The following is a 26,243-nucleotide window of genomic DNA, read 5'->3' as shown; positions in this document are numbered from 1 at the left end:
ATCACAACCTCAAGATTCTGTGGGCCCACGCGGACTACTGCTCTCGGCCTACGCTGTGCTCGAGTAGGTCACACAATTGGAACTGAACATCGATTATTCAAAGGCAGAGTATATATCATTGCACACAAGGACAGGCATAAGAGGATGATGAATTGCATTTGGGTGGAAAAAAGGATCATCGTTACGGAGGTGATCGAACAATGACAACAATTGCCCTGGTGTCACTAACTCTGTGCATCATGAGCCTACGACACCTGGCTGTGGGCCACTGCTGACCACTGCCTCCAGCCTAGACTGCGGTCCAGTAGGTCACAGAATCTTGATTTAGCGATGGCGGAGTTCATTTCAGTGTACCGGCATCATCGCAGACTACATCACCTCTCAGCCCCGGTGCTACTAAGTCTGTTCCCCGACATTCATGGAGACTCTGCGGTCGAACATTGGTCGTGTCTGAGTCTATGGACTGGGGGTAGTTTTCATCCTCATGTAGCTGACACCGAATTGGTGGTGGTAACGCGGTTGTGGGACTCCACTCCTCCATTTGCTGCTTCTGGATAGCTTCTGCCCCCTGCATTATGCCCTGGAGGACACCTTCCATTGTCCACTGCAACCCTCTGCCACATTCTCCTTCAACATTGACGAGGGCCCGCTCAGTCTGCATGGCCCTACTTCAGTGGACCACAAGTCACCGTCCCATGGCAGTGTGCTTGTGCCAGTTGCTGTGCAGCCGGAGCCACTAATTTTGTGCAGCTCAAGTCAGGGACCCTGTTTAAATAAATATTGGATGACCTCTGTGACGGTGGTCTTGGGGTCATTGACGCCTTGTATATGTGGCCCTGCACTGTCCACTGCCTCTGGCCTCAATTGCGGACTACAAGGGCTCACACCTCATCTGAGTCTTTACCGGCCCGGACGTTGCATCACAGCAGGAGGCACACACCACCATCGTGAGGGCCAACTCCAACCACCATCTGCCAGGGTCGAAACAGTGGTACTGGCAGACTAACAGAATCACTCACACCTGTCGTGGATGCCATCATCTACCTGATCCCCTACTCATGACTCCAGGTGCCACTGACTCAGTGCACCGCAAACCATGGACCGTTACTGATTGAGTTTTGTGCTGTGGAGAGGTTGCGCAGAAATGTCACCTCAGGCAGTGTTGGACACCTGGGACATTGATGAGGACGATGATGCAGGTCTAACACATACCACTGCATCTGCATCAGGAATATCCTGAATGGACACAATCCTAGTAATTTTCATCACATGAGCGCACTCAGCTCTAGGGCCCCAACTTCAGTACACTGCAACTCACGCACACTTTTGTTTGAATGTTGAGTGACCTCTGTATTTGCTCCGGCTCCCTCTATGTTGCTCAGCAGTTGACTCTGTAATGCAGGTGTTTTCAGTTTCCGTGGCACTGGTGTCCACTGTTCAAGTTGTTGCCAGCACCAAGCACTTTGTGCGGGCTGGATTACACTCACCCTCCACACATCCAGCACAGGTGTCACTAAACATGTGGCCCTGACAATAAAGTGGCCAGGCGCACATGCCCATAGTCAGTTCTATATAATATCTGCGTGTGTCCCTGTGGTCTTGTATGTAAGAGGGTCCTGGGCCCTACGACATTACATTGTGCTGTGTACAGCGAACGCAGACATGTCACCACAGGCATAGGGTTAGAGCTTGGACATCTAGCTTTGTCGTCACCTACTCAATTCATAAGGGGAGTGGACTGGGCTGTCATACATGGGTGTGTGACTGATATTTGAGTGCCCTCGGGCATGGTTCTGTACTGGGAATGTGCATCTGCCTGTGTCTCTATGGCAGTGTGGATCTCCTTTGTGGGGTGTAGGTGGTCCCTGAAGGATAATAGACACCCATATATGGGATCTAGTTCTCCTTCCATGTGTTTGGACCCCACCCGCACCTGTTCGGCCACCTTCTTTTGGCATTCTGTCACCTGGCATTGGGGTGTAATGTGTGGGTCGGTAAAGCGTTGTGAGCCAGCTGTGCTTGTGGGTGCTTCCTGCTGTGTGGTCTGTTGCAGGGTCTGTGTTCTCCTCTAAGTAGCTTGGCTGCCCTGGTCCTGGTGGTGGGTTGCATGGGATGTCCATGAGCTGTTGTAGGGCATCAGTGTCAAAGGTGTGGTGGCGCTCTCAGGCATCACTGATGTGTGGTCTTCTGTGCTCTGCTGGAGGTGTTGTGTGTCCCTCTGCAATGTGAAGGGGAGATGCTTGTTGACATTAATAATAATAATAATAGTTCATTTGTAGAGCGCCTGGCTACCCCAAGAGGTGTGTCCCCGCACTAGAAGAATATCTGCAAGAAACAAGACTACTGGGCTAGTGTTTGTACAGCCAAGTTTTTAGTCCTCTGCGGAAGGAAAGTTCAGATTCCTCTGCGCGTAGTCATAGAGGTAGTGTATTTCAATTCTTTGCCACTAGGTAGCCAAAAGATTGGGTGCCCATCCTAGCTTTTCTTATCCTGGGGACCTTGAGCAGGCATGCTCCTGTTGATCTTAGCTGGCAGCTGGGATTGTATGGAGTGAGAAAGTCATGTAGGTAGCTGGGGCCTTTCCCTTGTTGGCTCCTGTGACAGAAACACATGGCTTTAAAGATAACTATTTTCTCAATAGGCAGCCAGTGTAGGGAGTCTAGAGCTGTAGTCGTGGAAGCACGGCTAGGAAGATTAAGGACAAGGCGTGCAGCTGTTTTTTTATTACGTTGAAGGTTCATCATGCAGTCTTTTGGCGCCCCTAGATAAAGGATGTTCCCGTAATCGAGTTGTGAGGTCACCAGAGTGTGAACTTAGGTTTTTCTAGCTGATACAGGGAGGATGTCAAGGGTCTTTTTCAGCATCTTCAAGGTGCTGAAGCATCTCCCTGCCACTTTCCTGGTTTGGGACTCAAAGAAAAGTTTGGAGCCGAGCCATATTCATAGGTTTTCAACCTCGGTTTTGGGCACTGGGATAGACCCCAATGTTTGAGGCCACCAGGCTGTGTCCCAGATGGACGGTGATTTCCCAATGATCATGACGTCTGTTTTACTACCATTCAATTTAAGGCAGCTGTTGGACATCCCAGCAGCCAGATCATTGAGACATGAGGAGAATTGTAGTGCAGATTTGCCAGAATCTTGTGCCAGGGTCACCACAAGCGTTAGCATACGACACCATAGAGATCTTGTAATTCTCCATTATCTTGGCCAGCGGTCCAATGTATAGATTAAAGAGGGTGGGACTCAGAATAGATCCCTGTGGGACCCCTTAGTGGAGTTTAAGGGGTTTGGACCGATGGGGGTTTTGTACAATTTGAAAACTGCGATCTTCAAGGTAGGACTGCATCCACTGTAGCGCTACCCCATTAAGACCACATACCTTTAAGCGTTGGATGAGGAGCTTGCGGATACCAAGTTAAAGGCAGCACTTACATCCAGCAGGACCAAGGCCACCATCTGACCGGCATCCACTCGCCTCCATAGGTTCTCTGTTGCGAAAAGGAGAGCAGATTCAGTAGAGAAGGATGCTGCGTCGGATGAAAGAGGTTGTGTTTATTGATATGCTTCACCAATTGCTTGTTCACAACCTTTTCAGTGAGTTTAGATATGTATGGGAGCAAGGAGATGGGACGTAGGTTCTCCAGTAGCTCAGGGTTGGCCGAGGGCTTTTTCTTTAGAGGTATAACAATCGCTTGTTTCCAAGCCATCTGAACATCTTCACAATTGAAGGATGCATTTATTAGTTCATGTATTTTGGGTATTATATGTTCAGTGCCCTCCTTCAATCTGTTTGGTGCTGCTGGCTTGTCTTGGGAGCCCAATTTGATTTGTAGAGCCATGTCCTTGAGCACCAGTGCGGGTGGGGGAATGAACTCGCACAAGGGTGTCAAGCAGATCTCATTGAGTTCCTCATTAGGACCATTGAGGCAGTTGTGCGCTTCCACAGGGAAGGAGTCAAATATAGTGGACACTTTTTGTAGAAAGTAGTCTGCAATTACGTTGCAGCGTTCTTCAGAGCTGCTAGGTGTCACGAGTGTTCTATCCAGGTACAAGAGCTCTTTCAGAGTACCATACAGTTTCTTAGAGGAGTTCTCAGCCATGTTGAGTCTTTCTTTATAATATATGTACCGCCTTTTTTTGAGGAGGAAGTGGTATTTATTCTGTGCTGCTTCGTAAGCTTCTTTTGAGTCTTTTGAGAAAGCTATCCTCCATTTTCGTTCTAGGCGCTTACATCCCTGTTTGGCTATTCTAAGCTCGTCATTGAACCAGGGTGCCGATTTAGACCCACGCTTAGGGGGTTTTGTGGTCCAGGGGGCTGCTTAATCAAGTGCCTCTGTTATCCACTTATTCATAGACATGTTCGCTAGGTAGACATCGATATTCAACAGGGGTGGAGTTTTTAAAGCACCTTGGAAAAACTCTTGTGGTTAAACTTGGACCAGTTTCTGCGTGGGCGTGTCGGATTAGTGTTTTCCACAAGAGGTTGTTCAGGTGGGGGTATACAAAATTTTATGAGGTGGTGGTCAGACCACGGGACAGGACTAGGTTGCTCCACCACCAGCCCCGGCTTATTGGAGAAAATGGGGGCTAGCAGATGGCCTGCGCGGTTGTTTGGGGCCAAGGATTTAAGTTCAAGATGTATGCTGGTGCATTGTTCTTGTTTACATGCAGACTGTATGACAATGTATATTGTGATTGTTTGGGAGGTGCAGTATTTAGATGCGGGACCGTGTACATTTGGACTACATGACAGATGTGAGGTTGTACTCCTACATTTCCATTTCTCAGTTTCCAGCTCTGTCAATGTAGTAGGCCTGTTTCTGCGTGTTTGCGGAGCCAGTTGTGTCTTCTGTTATGCATTGTCAGGTTTGCGCATTGTACCACATTGTCGTCAATGTGGGTGTGGTCTTCTTGCTATGTGTGAGTGCTGGAGAGTGCCACTGGGATCAGGGACATGATCAGGGGTCATTGTGGGTGTGCAGTGTGCTACACATCGTTGTGCATGTGTGCAATTGTGCTCAACTTCCCCAGTCCCCCCAGTCACTGGTCGTTACTCAATATGTTGATGTTGTGTCAGGTCCTCTCAAGATGTGTCCGTACTCCATACTCCTTGCACCATCTCCACACCAACTGTGTCCTCTATTTTCTCCAGCTCCTCCTGTGGCGCAGGACTCCCACCTCCTATCACTGTTACAGCCTTTCTGTTGACAGCGAGTTTGTGCCTGGTTTAGATTATCACATCCTGCCAGTGCCTCTTGGCCTCCTCGATTGGCCTCCTCGACACTCCGACTGGATTCATTTTTCATTTTCATTTTGGAATTTTGTAAAGCGCTTGATAACGCACACCGGCGTGTCCCCGCGCTGAAGAGAACCTGGAAGAGAGTCAGAGGATTATAACAATGCTAGGCGGAAGAGATAGGTTTTGAGGGTTTTGCGAAATTTAGTCTCAGAAGGTTCGAGACGCATTTCAGTGGGGAGCAAATTCCAATTCTTGGCTGCAAGGAGCCTGAAAGATCTACCTCCCATCCGAGATTTACGGATTTTGGGGACAACAGCCAGACCCATCCCAGAGGATCTGAGCAGCCGCTCAGGTCTGTAGGGAGTAATAAGGCTGTTCAGCGGGCCGGGTGCTTTGCCTCCAAAGATGCGATGGCACATGCAGAGAGCCTTGAAGGTAATCCTTTCCCGGATAGGAAGCCAGTGAAGGGACCTCAAGGCAGCTTTAGAGGGTGCTCTCCTGGGGAGTCTCAGTACCAGCCGGGCTGTGGCGTTTTGTAGAACTTGGAGACGGTTGAGACTTTTGGCCGTAATACCCAGATATAATAGGTTGGCATAGTCAAGTCTCGATGTGACCAAAGCATGCACAAGAGTTTGTCTGGCACCAATCGGTAATAGGTCAAGGACCTTGCGAAGGCTCTTCAGTATCCCGAAGCACATTCCCAGTGGTCTACTTGTGGGTCTGTTGATAGTAGTGTTCTCTGACCTCCGTGACACAGATCTGGTTATGCTACGGACTGCACCCCGTCTTCCTCTATTTCTTCTCCTTGGCCTTCCCCGACCCGTTGTTCCTTGCTGGTGGTCTGTGGGGGTTGTGGGTTCACGTTGGCCTCTGCTCTCGGTCAGGGTGCATCCATGTTGCTACGCGCATTGGATTGTTTCTGGTGTGTTGTTTCTGTAGCTTTTATAGTGCTTTTTCCCGCCAGACGTGTGGGATTTGCAGATCTGCCGCTGGTTTTTGCTGCTTTTTGAACCGCGATTGGCCTCATCGCAAGATTTTTTTGCGTTCGCGTTTTGCATTTTTGTGGCGGGCATTGATTTTAATTATGCCATTTGATGTGTTATCTGGTGACTATCGAATGTACAGCTGTGTTGAGAATGCTTTGTTAACACAGTGTCATTTTCCCGTGATAGACTGCAATGTTGGTAGTTGCGTTGTTACTTTTAAAATGGTTATCACACACTCTTGAGAATATACCCCTACATGTTAAATAACTTGTGACAAACAGAATCCCTGTAGAAAAATGGACACTTTGTGGTGAAACTAGGAGGCAGGATTCAAGTCTGATTCAAAAACATAGAAAAGCATTACAATATTTGAATTTAGGTAATTTTCCCTGTAATAAATCACGTCTGTATAAAAACAAAAAATGAATTTGTTTTAACCTAAATAAAAGAAAACATATCTGCTAGGACCACAGAAAATGTGTAGAAATGTCTTCTAGGCATTTGAGGTACTGCACTGTAGCTATCCAGTCCAGTACCAGATATAAAGTAATATGTTAAATTATCAAATGACCCAAGTTCTGACACACTGCAAGGCCGAAATAAATATGCTGCTTGTTTTTTACTACCATCGTATTTAAAAGAAGATACTTGCAAAGTCTTGAACTCTGAAAAGGCAGCAACAGAAAAGGTAATCTGAATTGCATGATTCACTGCTGTGTCTTTAGCTGTCATACCGCAAAAAATAACACTTTGCAAAGTGTAAACGACTGAACAACTCAAAATAGGTACAGCATTATCACCTTGGTCTCACTTTCGAAACGCATAAAATGTAAAATATTCAGGATTCTACAGACAAAGTTGAATCTCAAAATGTGCATTTTCACGGTGAGCTTGATGTAAACGTTGTCACGTGATTTATAAGATGTAAATATGAATGAATGTATCTGCGGTATTTGTAGAATAGGGCAGCTCTCCACACTTTCTTATTTCTCTGTCTTCATGGTATGGCAAGGAAAACATAATAATCATTATTCACCATGCTCTGCAATTTAATTGAGCAATTTTGTTTAAACATTTTATTTGTAAATGCCCTAAAGCAGTTCCTGCCTGGAGGGTCCCCGAGAAATGTTCCTGCGATGAGGGAGGGGTAGCAACAAAGTTGTAGTTCCTATGGACTCGAATGTGTTAATTTTGTGGTGAAGAGGAGCTATCCCAGGGTGGCCCATAGTGGTGGGTGACCCAGTGAAGGGGATGGTTCCCGAGGTTGAAGGTGTAGTGGCTGCCCCTGTGGAGAACGGAGAGGAGGTTAGGACTCCCTAGATTCCCTGGATGGGTTAGTGGTGGACCCTGAGATGTCAGGGTAGGGTAAGAGACTGCCCGAGAACAGTACAGGATGTCATCCTAGGACAGGTTTTAACTGTACCACCAGCTAGGCATTGGCTTGGATGGTGGGTGCAGCCCCCAGCATGGTGTGATGATGCAAAAGGCACGTGCGTCCACCGTGGTAGTACGAGCTTACGAGGTGAGACCCATCACAGGGGAAAGAGCCCTGTGTTTCAGGTTGGGATTGTAGTTGTCACTTTTGTCTGAGGTATTTATGTTGAGCTGTCAATTGTGCAGCTGTCGACAACTGTACCTGGCAGACTTCTGGTGGGTGTACTTTAGGTGTACTGGTGGGGTGTGGATGTGCATAAGGTTGGGGCAACCGCAGTAGTGAACCAGGTAGTCAGGTGAGCCCTATCTAAGGGGCATATTTGCCAATTCTGTCTGGGAAGTTCTTCTGGGCTGTGGAAGCACACCTGTTGAGGACTGAACCTGTAAGACGTCAACGTGCTTTGTTTCAGGTGTGCCAGTCTTATGGTGCTGCCCGAAGACCCCTTAGGAGTCCTGTTTTTTCAGGCAAGGACTCCGTAGGTGGAGGCAGCTCTCTGCTGAGTGAGGTGAAAGGAGGCAATGTGGGCCTCAAGGTGACATGTTGTACCGTTCACTGGGATGGAGTCCCCTTAAGGTACACAGTCATCTAAAGAGGGTGTGGCACCAGCATTGACCCCAAAGTAACTATTGTGTGGGAGGGTCAGCATTCCATTAAAGGGTCCCGTGTAGTGACCTTCTGGCTAAATTGACATCAGTGTTGAGACACGCCAGGAATGGTGTGGTTGACGCAGCATTGCCTGACCCAGGGCATGGGTGGGTCTAGGCCTGCTCAGGCCTCGTGGGCACTTAGTTTCCTGGATGCATCTGAGCTAGAATGAGAAGGGTTCTTAGTGCAATCTGTGTTCCCTATAAGGAAAGGTGGCCCCAATGGTGAGTTAGGTGGGAGGGCTTAGCAAAGGAAAGCATAGGAAAGCCAGTGGAAGTTGTCATTGGTAGTGGACAACTGGCAAACGGTGTGTCTGGTCAGAACCCATTGCCTCTTTTTACCGATGACTAGATAAGAGTACCCATGAGTGATGACTATCTCTCCCCTAGATTCAACTGGGATTTAGTTGGTGTTGCATATTTGGTTAACACCCATTTACAATGCCCAGACAATCTTTTATTGTGTTATATTATTATTGTGTGCCAGTGAAGGAGCATTACTACCCCCACACCATCTACCCTTAGTTCGCCTTATATTGGTCTGGTTCGCTACCCCAAGAGTGTTAAGCACTGCAATTGGGTGCTTAGTTCCTAGTAAGGGGAATTTATGGACCTATTACTTGTGCAGGTCTCAGATCCTGCAGAATTAATAGCCCAATTACCTACAGAATGCATGTGTTGGAACATACAAAGGAGTTGTTGCCTCATTCCATCACGATTGATACAGTTTTGGCTATGCTGATGGGCCTTATTTCAGGAAATCGTAAGGACACATCTCCCTCTGACCTGGTTGATAAAAGTATAGAGAATACCTTGAAGAAGTCATATGCAGGCAAGACTAATTGTTGCAGGGAGTGATAAGATCAAAAACCTATATCGCGTCGACTGCTCAGTCCCTTGATAACTATTTTGCATTATCTGCTGGCGTGAGAAGATTTTGCACAGTTGTTAGTTGAACAGCACGTACATTTGTTGTGCGATATTTCCTATGGTGCTATTTGAGCTTCTACATTGATATTAGATGCCTCAATTCTGTTGAGAAATCCCATGGGGATGCCAGACTGTAAAGCAGAGACAGCAGAAAGATCTGAACTGTTCAAAATTCCATTTTAGGTCAAGGAAAATGTTTATGAGCATTTGGATAAAATGTTCACCAAGACCTTTAAAGTCAGAAAGCATACCTTACCCTACAAAACAAAATTGTCCTTCTTTTCAGTGATTCTGACTAGGACTTGGGCAGATGAGACTCTCATTACTCGAGGTATTTTTTATAGAGGTGTTTCAAGACTAGGAAATCTGCTAAAAAGTCAGAGTCAACATCCCAGTCATCAGGTTTGAAGCAGAGATCCTAACTATCACAGACCTGGAGAGAAATTTGGTCATGTAGAAGGTTGTATTTCACACATTCTATCTGTTTTGGATAAAAAATGTTTAGATCAAAAGGTTCTGAATATTGTGAAGCATGGCTATGCAACAGACTTCATCTGTACCCCTAACGATTCGGGTCTCATCGGTACACATGTTACTAGAAACAAGACCAAAAGAAGAGCTTCATGGAAAGGTGTCTGTGCATTAATAAAGAAAATGCAATTGTGATTGTTCCAATGGAAAATATAGGATACAAAATATATTCTTGAAGTAAAATATTACAATGGTGCTTCTCGTGAAATTTCGGTTTACTATGGAACCCCTGACTGTTTATCTTCATACTTCTATGCGCCACAATTATCAGAGAGATCTCACATTCACTGTGGAAAAGCAGTATTTCTATTTTACAATCCTTCATTTTGGTCTTGGCTCCTAAAATATTCACCACGGGGTGTACCATTGGTGAGATTATTACACAGAAAAGACATTATGAGCCTGATTATTAGTTTGGCAGACATTGTTCACCTGTCCCAAATGTGACAGATATCCCATCCACCATATTTAAATTCCATCATATCCTAAATCCTATATACAATACGGTGTGCGGCATATTCGTCACGTTTGTGATGGAGTATCCCATCCACCAAACTCATAATCAGGCCCTATATTAAATCCATACTAGATGATCGGATAATTCATTCTCCTTCTGGAGTCCAGTTACTACTAGAAAGGAATTACATTCTGAAAATGTATCCAGATCGGGGGTTAATGATAAATACAGATTCTCCACAAGATGTAGAGTTATTGTTGTATGGGAACTGTCTTGTTTCTGAAACAAGGGATTCAAAAAAGCAGTCAAAAAGCAGAAAGCCATATCAGTAAAACCGAGATTCATGACCCAGGCCAATTTGGAAGGCACAGTGATGGCAGTTCCTTAGTCATGATTTCATCTAGGGTAGGAAACTGCACCTCTTGGAATCCAATGTCTCAGGATTTTGACCAGAGAATGAGGATGCAGTCAGCTGAGCCTAGAGTTTTCTCACAGAAAGAGAGGTGTTCCTCTTTTCCCTTCAAGTTGGATAGTGGTGACCTCATAAGCCAGCTCACAGCTGGAAGGCATGGATTTTGGATGAGACTCATCAGGGCAGCCTGTCTATTTAGTGAACAAGACATTCCTCAAAATGAAAGGAGCTGAAGGCAATTTGTCTGGCTCTTTTTGGCTTTGCCTTGCCTCTTGTAGGAGAGCTAGCACTGATTTGTGGACAACATTATGACCATATCTTACTTAAACTGAGAGGGGAGGGATTTCTCCAAGTCCCTGTACAAAACGTCTCCAGCTATCTTTAAGTGAGCAGACATTTCTTGTGAACCTTTCTGCAATTGCATCAGCAGAAAGTCCTAAAGATGTGGGGCACACCAATATTAGATCAGTCTGTAAACTAAAAGAATGTTATTTTTCCATGATTCTGTTTTGGAGTTTAGGGGAGTGGTCTTTGGGGATAGATGCTCCGTCTTGCCACTGGCCTCTGGGCAATATGTTTGGTTTCTCAAAATTCAATCTGATTTGGAAAGCTCTATTGCGGGTAAGGTGGGATAGCACATCAGTAAAATCTAGTGGTACAGGTTGGTGCTGCATCCGGTTCTGATTTGGATGAGAACATGATCAGAGTGTGGTTTCCAATGTCCCCTTCTTGCATGGTGTTTCTTTTTATGGAGTTATGCTGTGGGGTTGTTATTTTGAATCTTTTGCTCTTTACTTTCCAAAAGAGTTTTCTGACGATCAACTTCCTGTTAGATATCTAGTTCCTAGTCAAGATCTATTCATAGTTATGGAAGCTTTAAAAACATTATTTTGAGGCATGTTTGTGGCTGTCCTCAGAATTCTTACTCTTAAGACATTTTATCTAGAGCTATTCTGTCAGCTATGATATAAGGACAGTTACATATTTTCTAGAGGCTTTCCTTGGAGAGAATACATTTGAGGATTGGTCCTTTTATTCCTGAAGTGTCTTTTGCTTTTCATTTGGAGCAAGAGATAGTTCTTCCTGAGTTTTGTACTTCTCCATCTTCTCTGGTGGAAGTTGTGCTACATAATGTGTATGTTAAAAGAGCATTTTTGATCCATGTTCGGCAGACAGATTCTGTATTTGAAACTTTTAGTCAAGCATCAAGGGAATCAAGCACACTATTTGGACCTTAAGTAGATGGTTTAATTCTCAAACCAGGTTCAGAACATTACTTATCCTTTGGGTGCTGAAGGAAGATCCAAGAGAGGAATGGCTGCTTCCTGGGCAGAATTCCATGTCGCTCCTTTGGTCGAGATCTGCATATCTGCTACTTGGGCTTCTACTTCAACCATTATTAGTCAAGACAGACTTTTTACATGGTGACTGGAATTTCATTTTTAAAGCCATTAAGATTTTTGTTTAATTAAATTCTTGCGTTTAAGAGCATTTAAGTTTGTTGTTGCATGTTTCGATTACATTCGTCCTAGTTGTTTCAGCTTGAGAATGACCCAATTAGTTCTGACTGAAAAAATGAATAGGAGAACGATGTAATAATTAAACTACTTACTGGTTATTTCTTTACTCTAGGGCCATTTTTCTTCATTTCACTCATCTCTTACCACCCTCCCTATTCACTGGTCAGCCAAGTGAGCTTGAAAGTGAGAAAGAGAGTACCTGTCAGCTTTATGTGCTGGTCCTAGAGGGTCCTAATTTGTGCGGTTGCAGTTCAGACATGTTTTTTCCTTCTAGATGTTTTTTTTCGAGTGGGTGTACCTCTATGTAAGAGGCAGACCTGTCTCATTTTGTAATGACTGAAACAAGGACGCATGGACTCTCAGAAATGGAATGGCTGGAAGTAACTTAAGTATGAAATAAATGCACAATCAGAAGTTGTACAAAAGTTTATTCTGTGTGTCAAATTCTCAAGGCTTAAATAATGAACTTATAATACTAAACTGTCTGGAAATTCAGAAGAGACTTTAGTTATTGTTTGACTAAAAGTAATTGTGTTCAAATAGTAAAACTTTTCTTTAATGTGCTTTCAGCAAAGACATTTGGAAATGGACAGTATCTGGATATCTATGGAATTACGAGAGACCAGGCTGGAGAATATGAATGCTCTGCCGAGAATCACGTATCCCATTCAGATGTGAGGAAAGTCAGGGTCACAGTGAACTGTAAGTCTCATTTTTTGGAAATAGAAAAAACACTGGTTTAGAATGCGGAAATAAATAGAACGGAGACGGATTAAACGAGAATGTCAGAGTTTATAATGATATTCTGCAGTTGGTTAAATTGTAATATTTTCTATTAGCCAATTCCCTCTCCCTTCAAGGAAGAACATTCAAGAGGGTTCACATTACCACACTTTCTTTTAAATTATCCTGCCACTTTGAGAATTGTAGCAAAAATTGACTTCCTGATTTGAGTCAGGTTCATACACATAGCCATACTTAATTTAGCTTAGAGCGCTGTTTTATGGAACAAAATTGCTTGCCTGTTCAATAGTAATTGATAGTATGCATTGTATTAACTGTATTGTTTTCACTTCACTTATTCAGATTAAGCCGCAAATAATTGTCGCTTTTCCTTCTACTCTTACCATATTTGTTATTTTATTGTACTTTTCAATACTATGTTGTGAGTAGTATCTTTAAATCTGCACACGGTGTGTGTATCTGTTTCTTTCAAAATTAATTAAACTGGTGCGCGCGGCTGTTTTAGCAGGACGAGTAAAACGTGCTGGTAAGATTAGCCTCAGGCAAACGACACATTGAAATCTTATTCATAGTAGACCATGTAAAAATGAGATTCGTTTATTATCTTTTGCAGTGTAGGCTGCTTCTGGTGCTGTTCACTCTGCCCTTCTATGCATGCCTACAGCACAGGGAAGGGCTCCGAATGTTAGTGACAGAGGGCTTATATCTTTGGGAGAAAGCCTTATGGAACATTGAAATGCAGGGGTGGATGATGAAGAAGTCACCATACCATGCTGCCAAGATAAACAATAACAACCAGGCCTTCCACGTTTGAGGTGAGGAATTCAAGTTTGGGGGTGATTGGTGCAAGATTGAAGATGAGAGCAGGATGAACTGGGTAAACCCTGTCTAGTATGTCAACCCTGAAACGCCTTGACCCCAACACATGGGTGTAAAGAAAGATCACTGACCCTTTGTAGACTAAGCAACTCCCTGACAGCGCATTACGGATCTCATTGAGCAAACAGCTGGTAAAGTCAGTCCTGCAATCTAAGTATAACCTTAGATTGCATTAAGGGTTTGCAGACTGAGCAGGCAACACAAGGTGGAAATTGTGTTGCTATCCTTCAAATTGTAATTGCAATTGTATTTATATAGCACTTACTTACCCTGACGAGGGGTCGAACTGGCCCTATCAGCTCTCCATTTTCATTAGGAATTACCTTATAATCCAGAGTCTACCTAATTGAAATAGAATGGAGGTCGACCACTCGATGGGACAGGGGCAGTCTACTACTCTTGATAGACTAACAGGAATAAAAAAGCAACATTAAATCGAAAACATGAAGCTCATGCATGACTTTGATGAGAGCCCACTAAATAATAATATTCAATACGGGTCTCATACCAAAGCATTACAGTAACAGAGATAACATGCAGGTAAAGGGAGTACATTAAAATAAGTGAAACAAAAACATTGCAAAATGATGTCATTATTTAAACCCTATGAAATAAGAAAAAAGGAGACTGTGGTAGGATTTGGTAAGTGCACATATGCGTTCTCCATATCTTTTACATCATTTAGGTCCCACCAAATAAATAAAAGAAGACTGACTAAAAGCTAACGTAAACAATCATCCAAGTTTAAGGGGTTAAGACAACTAAGAAGATAGCACCGAGATCTATGTAATGCCCCCTTTTAACGCCATTCAATTTCCAAGGCTTCACATTGATGAAGCACTGACACCTAAAGTGCCAGGTTCTTCAAATATACATCAGTAAACACGAGGTTGAAGAAGCAGAATGGACTCAAAATGAAAGTGCACCCCATGAAATCTCTCTACCAACAATGCAAGAGAATATCCTTTACCTAAAGGTAGCTCTTACAATGTGCAATGTTGGGAAAATGTGAGTCCTCGATGTTCACAGGATCATCTGACAAATGTATCCCAATCACAAAGAAAAGCACCATGGGGGTACACAAAACTGAAACACTGGCATGGCAAAGGGGATCAACAAGACCAAGTCTCATTCAGGACTAATATGAAACAACTTTGATTCTTATCAGGGAACGGGATTAATCAACTTGGGACCTCATTACGATGTTGGTCTGAAAGGCTCCGAATGGCATTTGGATTTTCCTAACCCGTGTTGCAACCCATGTTTCCGACCGACTCGGAAACATTTTGGACCGACCAAATATGACAGAAGGTAACTGTTCGGGCTTTCTGACTTGGTTCTGACCGGCATTCGAAGACTCTGAGTCAGTGGAGGCCGAATCATACAGGTCTATGGACCGCGTTACCAACCGATGTACTACAATGTTGGATTCGGACAGCCTTTCCAATTGGTCTGTCTGACACGAAACGGCTGTCAGAAACTGATTTTGACAGCCCGGAGTTGGCACCCCTGCACCCATAAGTCTCCGGTTGGGCCCGTGGGGGCACCCATGGGACGCCTCTTTATAACTAGGCACCATCGGTTGTCTGCCACAGGGTGCAAGGTTTTCCAGAACCACCCCTTTTTTCAATGGGAGCCCATGTTGTTGGTTGGAGCACAGGCTCCCATTGAAATCAATGGGAGTCCGACTGAACAGTGTTCAGAAGTCGATCCTTACAAGGAATCGGTCGGAATCCTTTCCGACCGACATCGTAATGAGGCCCTTAATGCGTAACTGTGGAAATGAAAAAGTGTCTGATCTTCTCAAGTGCAACATTGTTAGCTCTGATATCCACGGCCTGGTATTCTCTAACACCTTTTCCTTTCACTGCCTGATTTTTGCTGAACTTGTTTTTGTTTGCATGTCCCAATATTTGGTTAATCAAACAATATGTGTATCACAATCCATCATCATGTGAGTCCACAAATGAGACATTCAGCTTGATATTTAGGATGCAGAACCTTGTGGATCAGATGAACTCATTACCTGTGTGTCATTAGCTCACTGTAGGATATCTGCTTGTATTTTCAGTAGGTAACCCTACGTGAACCACGCTGGCTATTCTGCTTAATCTGCGGATCCTAATGCACGTAGATGGAACACTTCGCTGCTTATCACAACATTTTTACTCTGTATTTTCCTTTCAATTGAATATTGTTCATGTCTGTCACAAATTCCCAATTAGTATCTCTTTGATAACCATGAAATCAGAAAGCTCAACTTGCAACCCATCTCCCTTGTATTAAACTAATCTATCGATCAATTGCCACCACACAGACTTTTAGGTATTCTAGGGCATGGTTCAAACACCATAGTGAACTATGCCAAATAAACAACAACACAAGGAAGAAAAGGAAAACATGAATAATTCACACTGAAAATTAGTTCCAGTTGTCAGTTTACCAATACTTTTGATGAGTGTTCTAATCTAAATCAGATAAGTGCCTATTGGAATTCAGGGCGTTTATTTTATTTCTTCACAAGAGTGTTTACGTCCAGGGTTTGTCCCTAGAAGCTTTCTTTCTTTCAATGAATTAATGAAAAAATCAAATTATGATTTGATTCTTGAAACATTCTCAACTAAATTATTCTCTTTTGAGCACAAGAATCAGTAACTTTTTGGTCACTATTAAAGCAATTCAATGGGACTAAATGTGAACGACAAAGAGGGCCATGGATATTTAAACTTTGAATTGGAGTTTGATGTCCAAAGGGAAATTTCTACTCATTTGCTTAGGGCATACGAAACATGAAAATATATAATTCCTACTGTCAGCTAATTTTTTTATACAGTGCATGCTTTGTTCCTCCCAACATGCATATATGAAACCCGTAAAACATGTATGTGCGTGTAAGTATTTATGTGGGTTCTCTATCACTTTCACTAAATTTTAACAAGGAAATGTAATCTAATCATAACAAGAGAGGATTCGGAAGAAAAATGTGAACTAAAATTTAAGTTGGATTTTATATTAAATGCATTATTTATGAGTAAGTAACACGGCAAGTCATCTTGCTGCACAACACAGTGTACCAGGGAAATGGCAGGAATGTGCTGTATTTAGGCCAATGTGGTGCATTCCTGTCCTTTTCCTTGAGATGGCACCCTTTTGGAAGCCTAGCACCCATGCTGGCACTCTTGCACAATGGGGCAAGGGTGCCTGTGTTGCAAGATGTTTTTTGTACAGGAAGGGAGTCATTCCTGCACAAAACAAACCCTGGAAGGCATATACCTCAGCCATGCACAGAAAGAGAAAGGAACAAGGCGAAATAGAGATATTTCTCCTCGTTACACCTCCCCTGTGAAGGTGTACGTTGTTGCCACACCCCAGGTTTACAAGTTTTTGTAAATCTGGGGTTGCATCAAAATCAATGGAAGTTGTGTGTGAAAATCCATGCAACACCCAAAGAATTCCTACCCATGCCGTTTGTGCTGCGTTGCGTTACTCCAGATTTGTGAAGCCATTCAGAGCCACACAATTGGCTGTGTGTGGCTTCAAGAATCTTTGTTAAGGTTCGTACCGCTCTTGCATCACATTGCATTGTGCAAGAGTGACTCAAACTTTTTGGTGTGCAGTGTCTTTGCTTCAAAATATATGTTGGGCCTGACTGCAGATGTCTCCATTGTAGACAATTTAATATGTTGCAACATTTTTTACTAAAAGACATGCTCCGGAAGCACCTCTTGGAAACAAGAACAACTGTACTTCTTATCTCTTTAAATCTGCTTGTGGGAAAATGTGTTGCAGGTAGAGGGGGCATTGGATCTGAAATATTGACATGAAGGTCTTTTGTTATGCTCCCTACCCAATGGTAATAAATGGTAAAGTAGCATGCAAAACCTATTTACCTTGATTGGCGTTCGATCTTAACAGATTAGAAATGTATTGAGCAAAAATAAGAATGTTTCGCTATTGTTCTGTAAAGATCCTCCTTTAAGGATAGCTAGTGGTTGGCAATCACTTTACGGATAATGCTTCCTTCAATCCCCTTCTGCCCACTTTCTCCCCATATAGTAAATTTATGGTTAATGTTTGTGTTTTTTTTTAATTAGGAAGGCCTTTATTTATTTAACAAAACACACTGAAACTTCGAGATAAAAAAATCTTTAAAAACGTGCATCTGGTAGTGTAGGAAAAATGATCATGGGGAAGAGAGACCACATATTTTGTGCAAGCTATGAGTGAGAGCTCAAACAATCTCACACACAAAACATTAACTAGCGTTTATGAGGAATCCTAAGGAATGTGTGTAGCTCGGCTAAAAGCAGCAAGGCTTTCCTCAGAAAAAATGCATGTGGCATGTGAATAAAGTAAAATACAACTTAGTTAAGCAACGAAGAACGTATAATTTCAAAGATCTGATGTTGGGATCTAAAGTTATAGCAAAAAAAAAACATTAACTATCAACAACAGAAACACGTACCAAGACACTTAACTAAGCAATCCCAAGGCTGACCTAGTTGCACCTTTTAAAGACTAAAAGAAGATCTTCATGCTGTTTTAAGCTGTGCTGTTTTTTGGGGGGGTCTTCCTTCTCAAAAAGAACTTATTACTTTGCAGCTAGTTGCACAGGTATGTAACATGGAAGGGTTGAGCACTTCCCTCCTGCTAGACCTGATGTCCTTGGTGTGGTTTTCCCCAAAACCATTTGCCTTCACACTTCCTGTTTTGTGGAACTAGGTTTGTTGGCATTAAGACACTGTGCACTTTACCATTGCTCACTAGGTCTAAAGATCTTGTCTTCTCTCGTTTAACCATAGTAAAATTGGTATTATGCCCAATAGACACATTTAAGTTACCAAAAGGTCCTTTTCTGATCGGCAGCCTCATCAGAACTGATGCAGCTCGATAAATCTTAAAGTAGGACACTGTTCAGTGGAATCAAACTCAGTTCCCCTACCTGGCCTGTGCTCCATCACATTTGGCTTGAACTTGTGTCTCAGTCAGGGTCTGGCGCAACCAGGTAATTACAGTTGGTGCTTTGCACATTTTGGAGCTAATTTTACCTAAAACTTTGAAGCTGTATGTTAGAAATGCGATTTCTGGTTGGCTAGGGTTTGCGCCTAAGCCAGGCAGAAACCACCACTCTAGTCAGGGCAAGGGAGTTACACACCGAATATAACCCCTGCTCCCCCCCTTGGTAGCTTGGCGCAAGCAGTCAGGCTTATCCCAGTGGCAATGTGTAAAGCATTTACCAAGCACACACACGCAACAGCAACACACTAGGCACACCACAAAATAAACTCCACACAAGGCTATGTAAATAAATAACCTTTGTATTATCATAAACACATTAGAAAATAATCACAAATATACAATGTGCCAACTGGCACTAGGCAATACTTCACAGGGGATTTTATAAATGACGGGGCCAATCGGGCCACTGTCAGAACCATTAGGAAGCATAAGTAGTAAATATGAAACAACCAGCAACTACTGGTAAAATACTGTACTCCGCCTTATCACTATGGGCATAAACACATTATGCATCACTTTAGGCATAAACACCTTAAGCATCAAATTAGCTCACCAGTGCACCCTAGGAATACTGTCCAGGTGCATACAGCTCATTAGCCCTTTCTAGGCGTAAATATCCCTGATCACGGTCACAACATGCCACCATGTCTCACGAGCCTCCAAGGCTGCTGATACAGCCCCAGCAAATGTACGCATTGGGAAAGGGGCAGGGTGCAAGTCAACCCAGTCTGCTAAAAAAAAGAATTGCCCCACATTGAAGGTGCCCGCGCTCTTGCGGTGCACCTATGAAAAGCAGCCCTGGCACCCACAATGCCTTGAGGGCCCCCTTCATTGGGGTTCTTCCGGTGCCACTCACAGCACCAACAATGCTCAAATCATAGCCCCACTCACCGGGGCTGTCCTGGGTAGGATTCAGACACTGACAGTGTGCCTCTGCAGGCCCCCACTCACGGGGCCTCTTCTGACCTCGCTTGGTCTCCTCATTGTGACCGGTGATCTGCGGGGACACCAGGCGGGAGGAGGTGTGTAAATGCATAAAGGGAGCCCGCAAGGCTCTGTCTCTCTTGCCGGTCGCCCACAGACCCAGCAACACGCTGGACTCTCTCTGGCCACGGGAGCCCCGCCCACAAGCAGGCACAACTCTGCCTGACTGCCTCATCACGCTTCCTCTTAGTCAGCCAGCCCCCAACCAGGCAAAGTCACGTGTCACTTGTCTGCGGCGCTTGGTCCCTGGTGAGTGGATGTGCTGCTCGCCTTCTCCTCGGACTCAGTCCAGAACAAACTCCTGGGCATGTGACAACACTCCTCTTGCCGTCGGGGAGCCACCTACAACCAGGCAAGCTCTGCATCAGCCCTCGAGGGCCTCTCCTCATGCCGGTTTCACTCATGAGTGACCACGCTGGCCTTCCAAAATCACCCTTAGATCAGCAAACACCACGCCCCCTGAGGACGAGAACCTTCTAGGCACCAAGTGAATTGGAAGTCCCACTCTTTGGACTCCAGCAAACCTCACAGGGGACTAAGTCCAGAGCCCCATTGGCAAAGCTGGACCCAGGCAGGCCAGCTCACAGGGTCCTCCAGCATAGGCGCAGTCCCTCCTGGTGGTTCCTCCCGGGCCCAGCAAGTACAAGCAAGCACCCAAAACAGCACACCCACACGGGGTCAAAGCCCCAATATTTATACAATGTTTTGTCTTACTTTAGCCCTGGCACAGGGCTTGGGCAACCAGTCGCAAATGGTTCTGCGGGGTTACTGAAGCACTTTGTTGACAGTGCTCACAGCCTCCTTCGTCAAGTTGGTCTTGGTCCTCAGACACACCACAGGGGGGCAGAGACAGCATTGAATAAGGAAGGCACAAACCTATTCAGGGTCAAGGGCTACTCCTTCCACTACTCCAAATGCAGATCTGCCTATTCAGCCTAGCGCTGACTCACCCTGCCTCTCTGGAGCCACTCACTTCACCAGCCCATTTCACTCCAGAGCCAGACATGCAATACCCATCAGTCAGCCAAAGACAATTACTATTCCCACTTCTACAAGTGGCATTTCTAAAACATAGATAATATATCTGCGCAAACCATTATGCAGCATTTATTATCACTATTCCAAACATACCAAACTTGACCACGCTGCTCCTTTCATATCAGGAATTACCACTGAAACACTGATCAGGTAATCCCCCATGCATTCCTTTGAGAGTGCAGCCTCACAGCAGTGAGAAACCAAAATGTCTGTCACCACCAGGACATGTCACACACCTAAGGTACATCTCCTACCTTTTACCTACAATACACCCTGCCCATAAGGCAAGCTAGGGCCTACCTTATGGGTGACTGACATGCAGTAAAAGGGAGGGTCACTGACGCGGCACCCTCTTTCTGTGCCACGTCACATCAGAAGTAAACAGCACGCACAGACCCTGCAATGGCAGAGGCCTGAGAAAAGTTTCAAATGCTTCTTTGGTGGGTGGCACAATCAGGGCTGTGAGCCCACCAGTAGCATTTAATTTACTGGCCCTGGGTATCTAAGGTAGGTTCACTGACATAATATCGAATACAAAAATATAGAATTAACAAAATATCGATGACAAAATATAGAATGCAAAAATATCAAAGTACTATCTACAAACAGGTAAGTACAAAAATATCAAATAAAAGATTTTGTTAAAAAGAATATAGTCAAAATATCAATTTTTTTTAAATGTCTTAAAAGTAATTCACAATTATTGAAATAATAAATATAATTAACTAAAACCTACTTTAAAATACTTATATAACCCTAAAATTAGTAAATAATTAATTTAAGTAAAAAAATAAAATAAACTTACAATTTGTTTTAATACATATATATATTAACGTAATATTAATGAAAAATATACAATATTTTTACTGCAGGATAGCGGGAGGGTAAAATGTATTATTACCACTCCAGTGAGTGCAACAGTAGAGAAAGCATTGGATAGCGTAGGGGTAAAAATTACTATTCCCACTCCAGTGAGTGCAACAGTAGGGGAAGCGTTGGATCGCCGGAGGGTAAAAATTACTATTCCCACTCCAGAGAGTGCAACAGTAGGGAAAGAGTTGAATAGCTCAGGGGTACAAATTACTATTCCCACTCCTGTGAGTGCAACAGTAGGGAAAGCGTTGGATCGCCGGAGGGTAAAAATTACTATTCCCACTCCAGAGAGTGCAACAGTAGGGAAAGAGTTGAATAGCTCAGGGGTACAAATTACTATTCCCACTCCTGTGAGTGCAACAGTAGGGAAAGCGTTGGATCGCCGGAGGGTAAAAATTACTATTCCCACTCCAGTGAGTGCAACAGTAGGGAAAGCGTTGTATAGCATAGGGGTAAAAGTTACTTTTCCTACTCTAGAGAGTGCAAAAGTAGGGAAAGCGTTGGATAGCGTAGGGGTAAAAATTACTATTCCCACTCCAGAGAGTGCAACAGTAGGGAAAGCGTTGGATAGCGTAGGGGTAAAAATCACTATCCCAACTCCAGTGAGTTTAACAGTTGGGAAAGTAATGATTTAATATATTAATAAAAATAAATTAAATATCAGTACCAATAAAATATTAATTAAAATGAATTACCAATGTAAGATTATGTAATAATTAATAATTACGCATACAAATAAATATTAGTTAATACAAATTAATTACCTATTCATAATTAATTAACAACTAATTATTTTCCAATAACAAAAATGAATTAATAATAAAAATTAATACCAATTAATAATTGATTACCAGTAAATTAATTATCAATACACAAACATATTTTTAATATGTAATTAATTACAATTGAATTACTTCCCACCCTATTCCCCTATAAACCCACAATCCGCGACTCAAAATAAATTAATACAATTATAGTAATTATCAATTAATTAGTTAATACAAATTAAATACAAATTAATAAAAAATAACTAACAATTAAAAATGAATAAACACTAAGTTGAAAAATCAATACCAATAAATAAATACAAATTATTTACTTAATTACAATTAAATTACTTCCCACCCTATTCCCCAATAATCCCACAACCCGCTACAAAAAATAAATTAATAAAATTAACATAATTATCAATTAATCAATAAATAAAAATTAATTACCAATTAAAAATTAATTAAAACAATAAATTCAAAATGAATACCAATAAATAAATAAAAGTATTTAATTATTTCCAAATAAATTACTTTCCACCCTCTTCCCCTACAAACCCACAACCCGCTACAGAACTAAAACAAAAAATGTAATTAAAAATAATTAGTAATTTCTAAAAATTAATACTTTATTTAATATAATTAAATGACTTCTCACCCTATTCCTCTTTAAACCCACAGCCTGCTACAGAATTAAATGATGCAAAAATTAAATAACATAAATTCATTACTTAAAATAAATTACAAAAATAATATACACTTTTCAGACATATACTAACATACAAAACACTTAAAAAAATTCTATATTAGTAAAAATTCAATATATTTTAATACCTATATTATATACTTCGATATTTTGACTTTCTATATTTTGAAAATCAATATTATATTATTTACCTTCAATTCGATATTTTTCACCACTATATGTGTCCATTCGATATTTTGTCCATTCTATATTTTAACTTCGATATTATGGCTATTCTATATTTTGAATTCGATATTATGTCTAGTTACCCTGAGGTACCACTTTACAAGGGACTGACAGGTAAATTAAATACACCAAATAGGTGTACACTAATCTTACCATATTTACCACAGAGAGCACAAGCACTTAACACTAGACAGCAGTGCTAAAGTGCCCAGAGTCCTAAAACCACCAACACCAGGTCAGAAAAAAGACTAGGAGGAAGACAAAAAGTTCAGGGATGTCCCTGCAAAAAGGGCCAAGTCCAACACTATATCTCCAGTTCGACCGATTGGCTTTTTGTTGTTTTGATACTATTTGTTTTTATATTTGTTTTTATATTTACACTGTTTTTCTAGATTTTTCCTGTGTTGTGTTTTCACTTTATTACTATTTGGGTGTTGCTTAAACACTTTACAAATTGCCTCCAAGTTAAGCCTAACTTCATTGGTGCCAAGCTATCAGAGGGATAAGAGCAGGGACATTTATTGACTTTTGTGGTTAACCCTGATAGGGATTGTGGTTGTTGGTTAAGAAGGATGTTCATCTCTCTCAACCAAAAACCCAATTTTTCGCATTTCCTTTCTCTTGAGTCTACTGTGTACCAATGTGAATAGCCTTTTTCAAAACAGTGCTATATTTGTTCTGATTCAGATGCGGGTTGGAAATGCTTCCTGACCTAATCGGGTTGGAAATGGTTTCCGACCCACTCGCATCGGGAGAGTCCGACAGACCAAGTACGATGCATCCGGATGCTTCCAGATACGATTTGGTTGGACTCCCATTGACTTCAATGGGAGCACATGTTCCTAACCGCATCATAATTAGGCACTGGGCCGCTCCCGATCCTATTTGGAAGTAGCAAATGCCATTAGGAGGCCTTCCTAACTGAATCAGAATCAGACCCTGGGTGGGAATGCTTTCCAACCCGCATCAGAATCAGGCCCTATGTGTCTTGCCAGCTACATTGAATAATTTTAACATAGATAGAAAAAAAGTAAACAAAACCTAATGGTTATATTGATTTTATTTTTGTATTTTGTAGCAATTTCCAAACAGATATAAATACTTTAGGGAAGAGAGGGTTAATATCACTTTTTAGCACTGGATTCTTGTGAATTGAGGGGTAATCATAGGCCCAGATTTACTAAAGGTTTGCCTTATGATTGTGTCACTTTTGGGCACAGCTCCATGGCAAAATCTATTTTGGAGTTTACAATGCCAAGCAGATCCTAGTTTGCGTAGCTCTGCATGGCTTTGTTAAATTAAAAGCATAGGCAGCCTTGCCTTACTTTGCATTGCCTTAAGTGAGGTAGGCGTTACATATATATATATTTTGACTGAAACTCATATTTACAAATACTTGCAAACATAGGTTTACACACAAATGGTGCACCTATTCATGGACGGTGTAGCTAGGGGAAAAATCTTTATTTCTCCTTGTGTTTTCCTGTTTGCATATGTGCTACATTCTGCAGCACACATACAAAGAGAAAATAGCCTCTGAGGACAGTTTTTATGCAGGACAGTATCACTTCCTACGCAAAAATTATCCAGACCACAATGCTGGCAACCAAGAAACTTAAGACAAGGGTGCCTGCGTTAGGACTAGGCATGCACAAGTGTACCAGCTCTAGAAGAGAGCAGAACTGCACCATATTCTGCCCTCTCCGAATCTTATGCATTGAGTGAAATATTAGTACATCAGCGACAGGATTTTCCAACACATGTTATGCTTTCAGTACACATATGGGTAAAATATTGACTTTACTCTTGTATTCCATAAATGAAATTTGGAAAACTGTACAATATTGATTTGTGCAATTCCAGTGGACATACCAAAGTGTAAAATATGAAAACTTTACAGCAAAACACTTTTCTTTTTTTGACCCTATCAAATGTGACTGGATCGTGTTCAGGAGGTTCCACCAAGTGCAGAAGCCGAAAGGTCAGACTCTTAACTGTAAATGGAGAGATTAGAGATTGTTTGGATTGCCAGGCAATAGAGAAGGTCAGATTAGAGAAGTAGAAGGAAAATCATTTGAAGCAGAGTCAGAGAAGTAAATGGTCCTTAGGGGAGATAATAGATTGGGATCAGCAACAGTCTAAGGTTGTGGATCGATCTGGAAGTATGAGGATGAATGAGGGGTGTTTGTAATGTATGGAGGTGATGAAGGTAGCCCTATGAGAGAGGACTGTTTCTGTTAATTTAAGTGACAGTAACCTGACTGGCTGGGAATAGAAAAGAGGAAGGCCAAGGAATGACATTAATAAAAAAGATAAGAGCTTGATATTTTTTTCTGGAGGCTAAGAAGTTCAGAAAAATAAACATGGTGGAGAGAATTACAATGTTTCTGGTAAGAGCATTATATGAATCGAGGGAATCTGAGCAGCATAGTATTAGATACGGTGATCACAATTTTTTTTAGGATTATCCATAACTGTTCTCCTACATTGCCTTAACAGTAAGACCCACATCAACAAACCTGGTATATAATGAGGCATCCTTAGCATGCTTTTAGTGGTTAGCACTAGCACAAAGGCAAACCTCCATCTGAATCCATTTAAGCTATTAAGTGTGCCAAAACTTACCAATCAACAATACAGTTATAGATAATAAGAATGTAGATGTTAAGATAAAAAGTTAGATTACAATATGTTAAAATGTTTAAACAAAGGTGTTGAAAAAATTGGATACAGTTTTCAAGACTTCTTCCAAATTTTTTAATATGTCCACATGAAGTGATTGTTTCTGTTGTTTGAATGCAATTCAGTGGGAGCAACTGTACTTAGGGGACAAGTAGATGCCCTGCAAAGGG

The 26,243-nt window shown here is 42.3% G+C and overlaps 1 protein-coding gene across 1 annotated transcript in view; it reads left to right on the top strand.

Moving 5' to 3' along the window:
* Positions 1–26,243, top strand: part of NEGR1 (neuronal growth regulator 1) — a 1,973,203-nt gene that overhangs the window by 1,083,836 nt on the left and 863,124 nt on the right. Inside the window, exon 4 of the mRNA XM_086953859.1 lies at positions 12,727–12,858. Coding sequence (XP_086809985.1) covers positions 12,727–12,858 — 132 coding nt within the window. The remainder of the gene's footprint in view (positions 1–12,726; positions 12,859–26,243) is intronic.

Source organism: Lissotriton vulgaris, chromosome 1_1 (assembly GCF_964263255.1).
Source record: "Lissotriton vulgaris chromosome 1_1, aLisVul1.2, whole genome shotgun sequence".
Taxonomy (NCBI): Eukaryota; Metazoa; Chordata; class Amphibia; order Caudata; family Salamandridae; genus Lissotriton; species Lissotriton vulgaris.
This window is presented reverse-complemented; position numbering and strand designations above follow the sequence as displayed.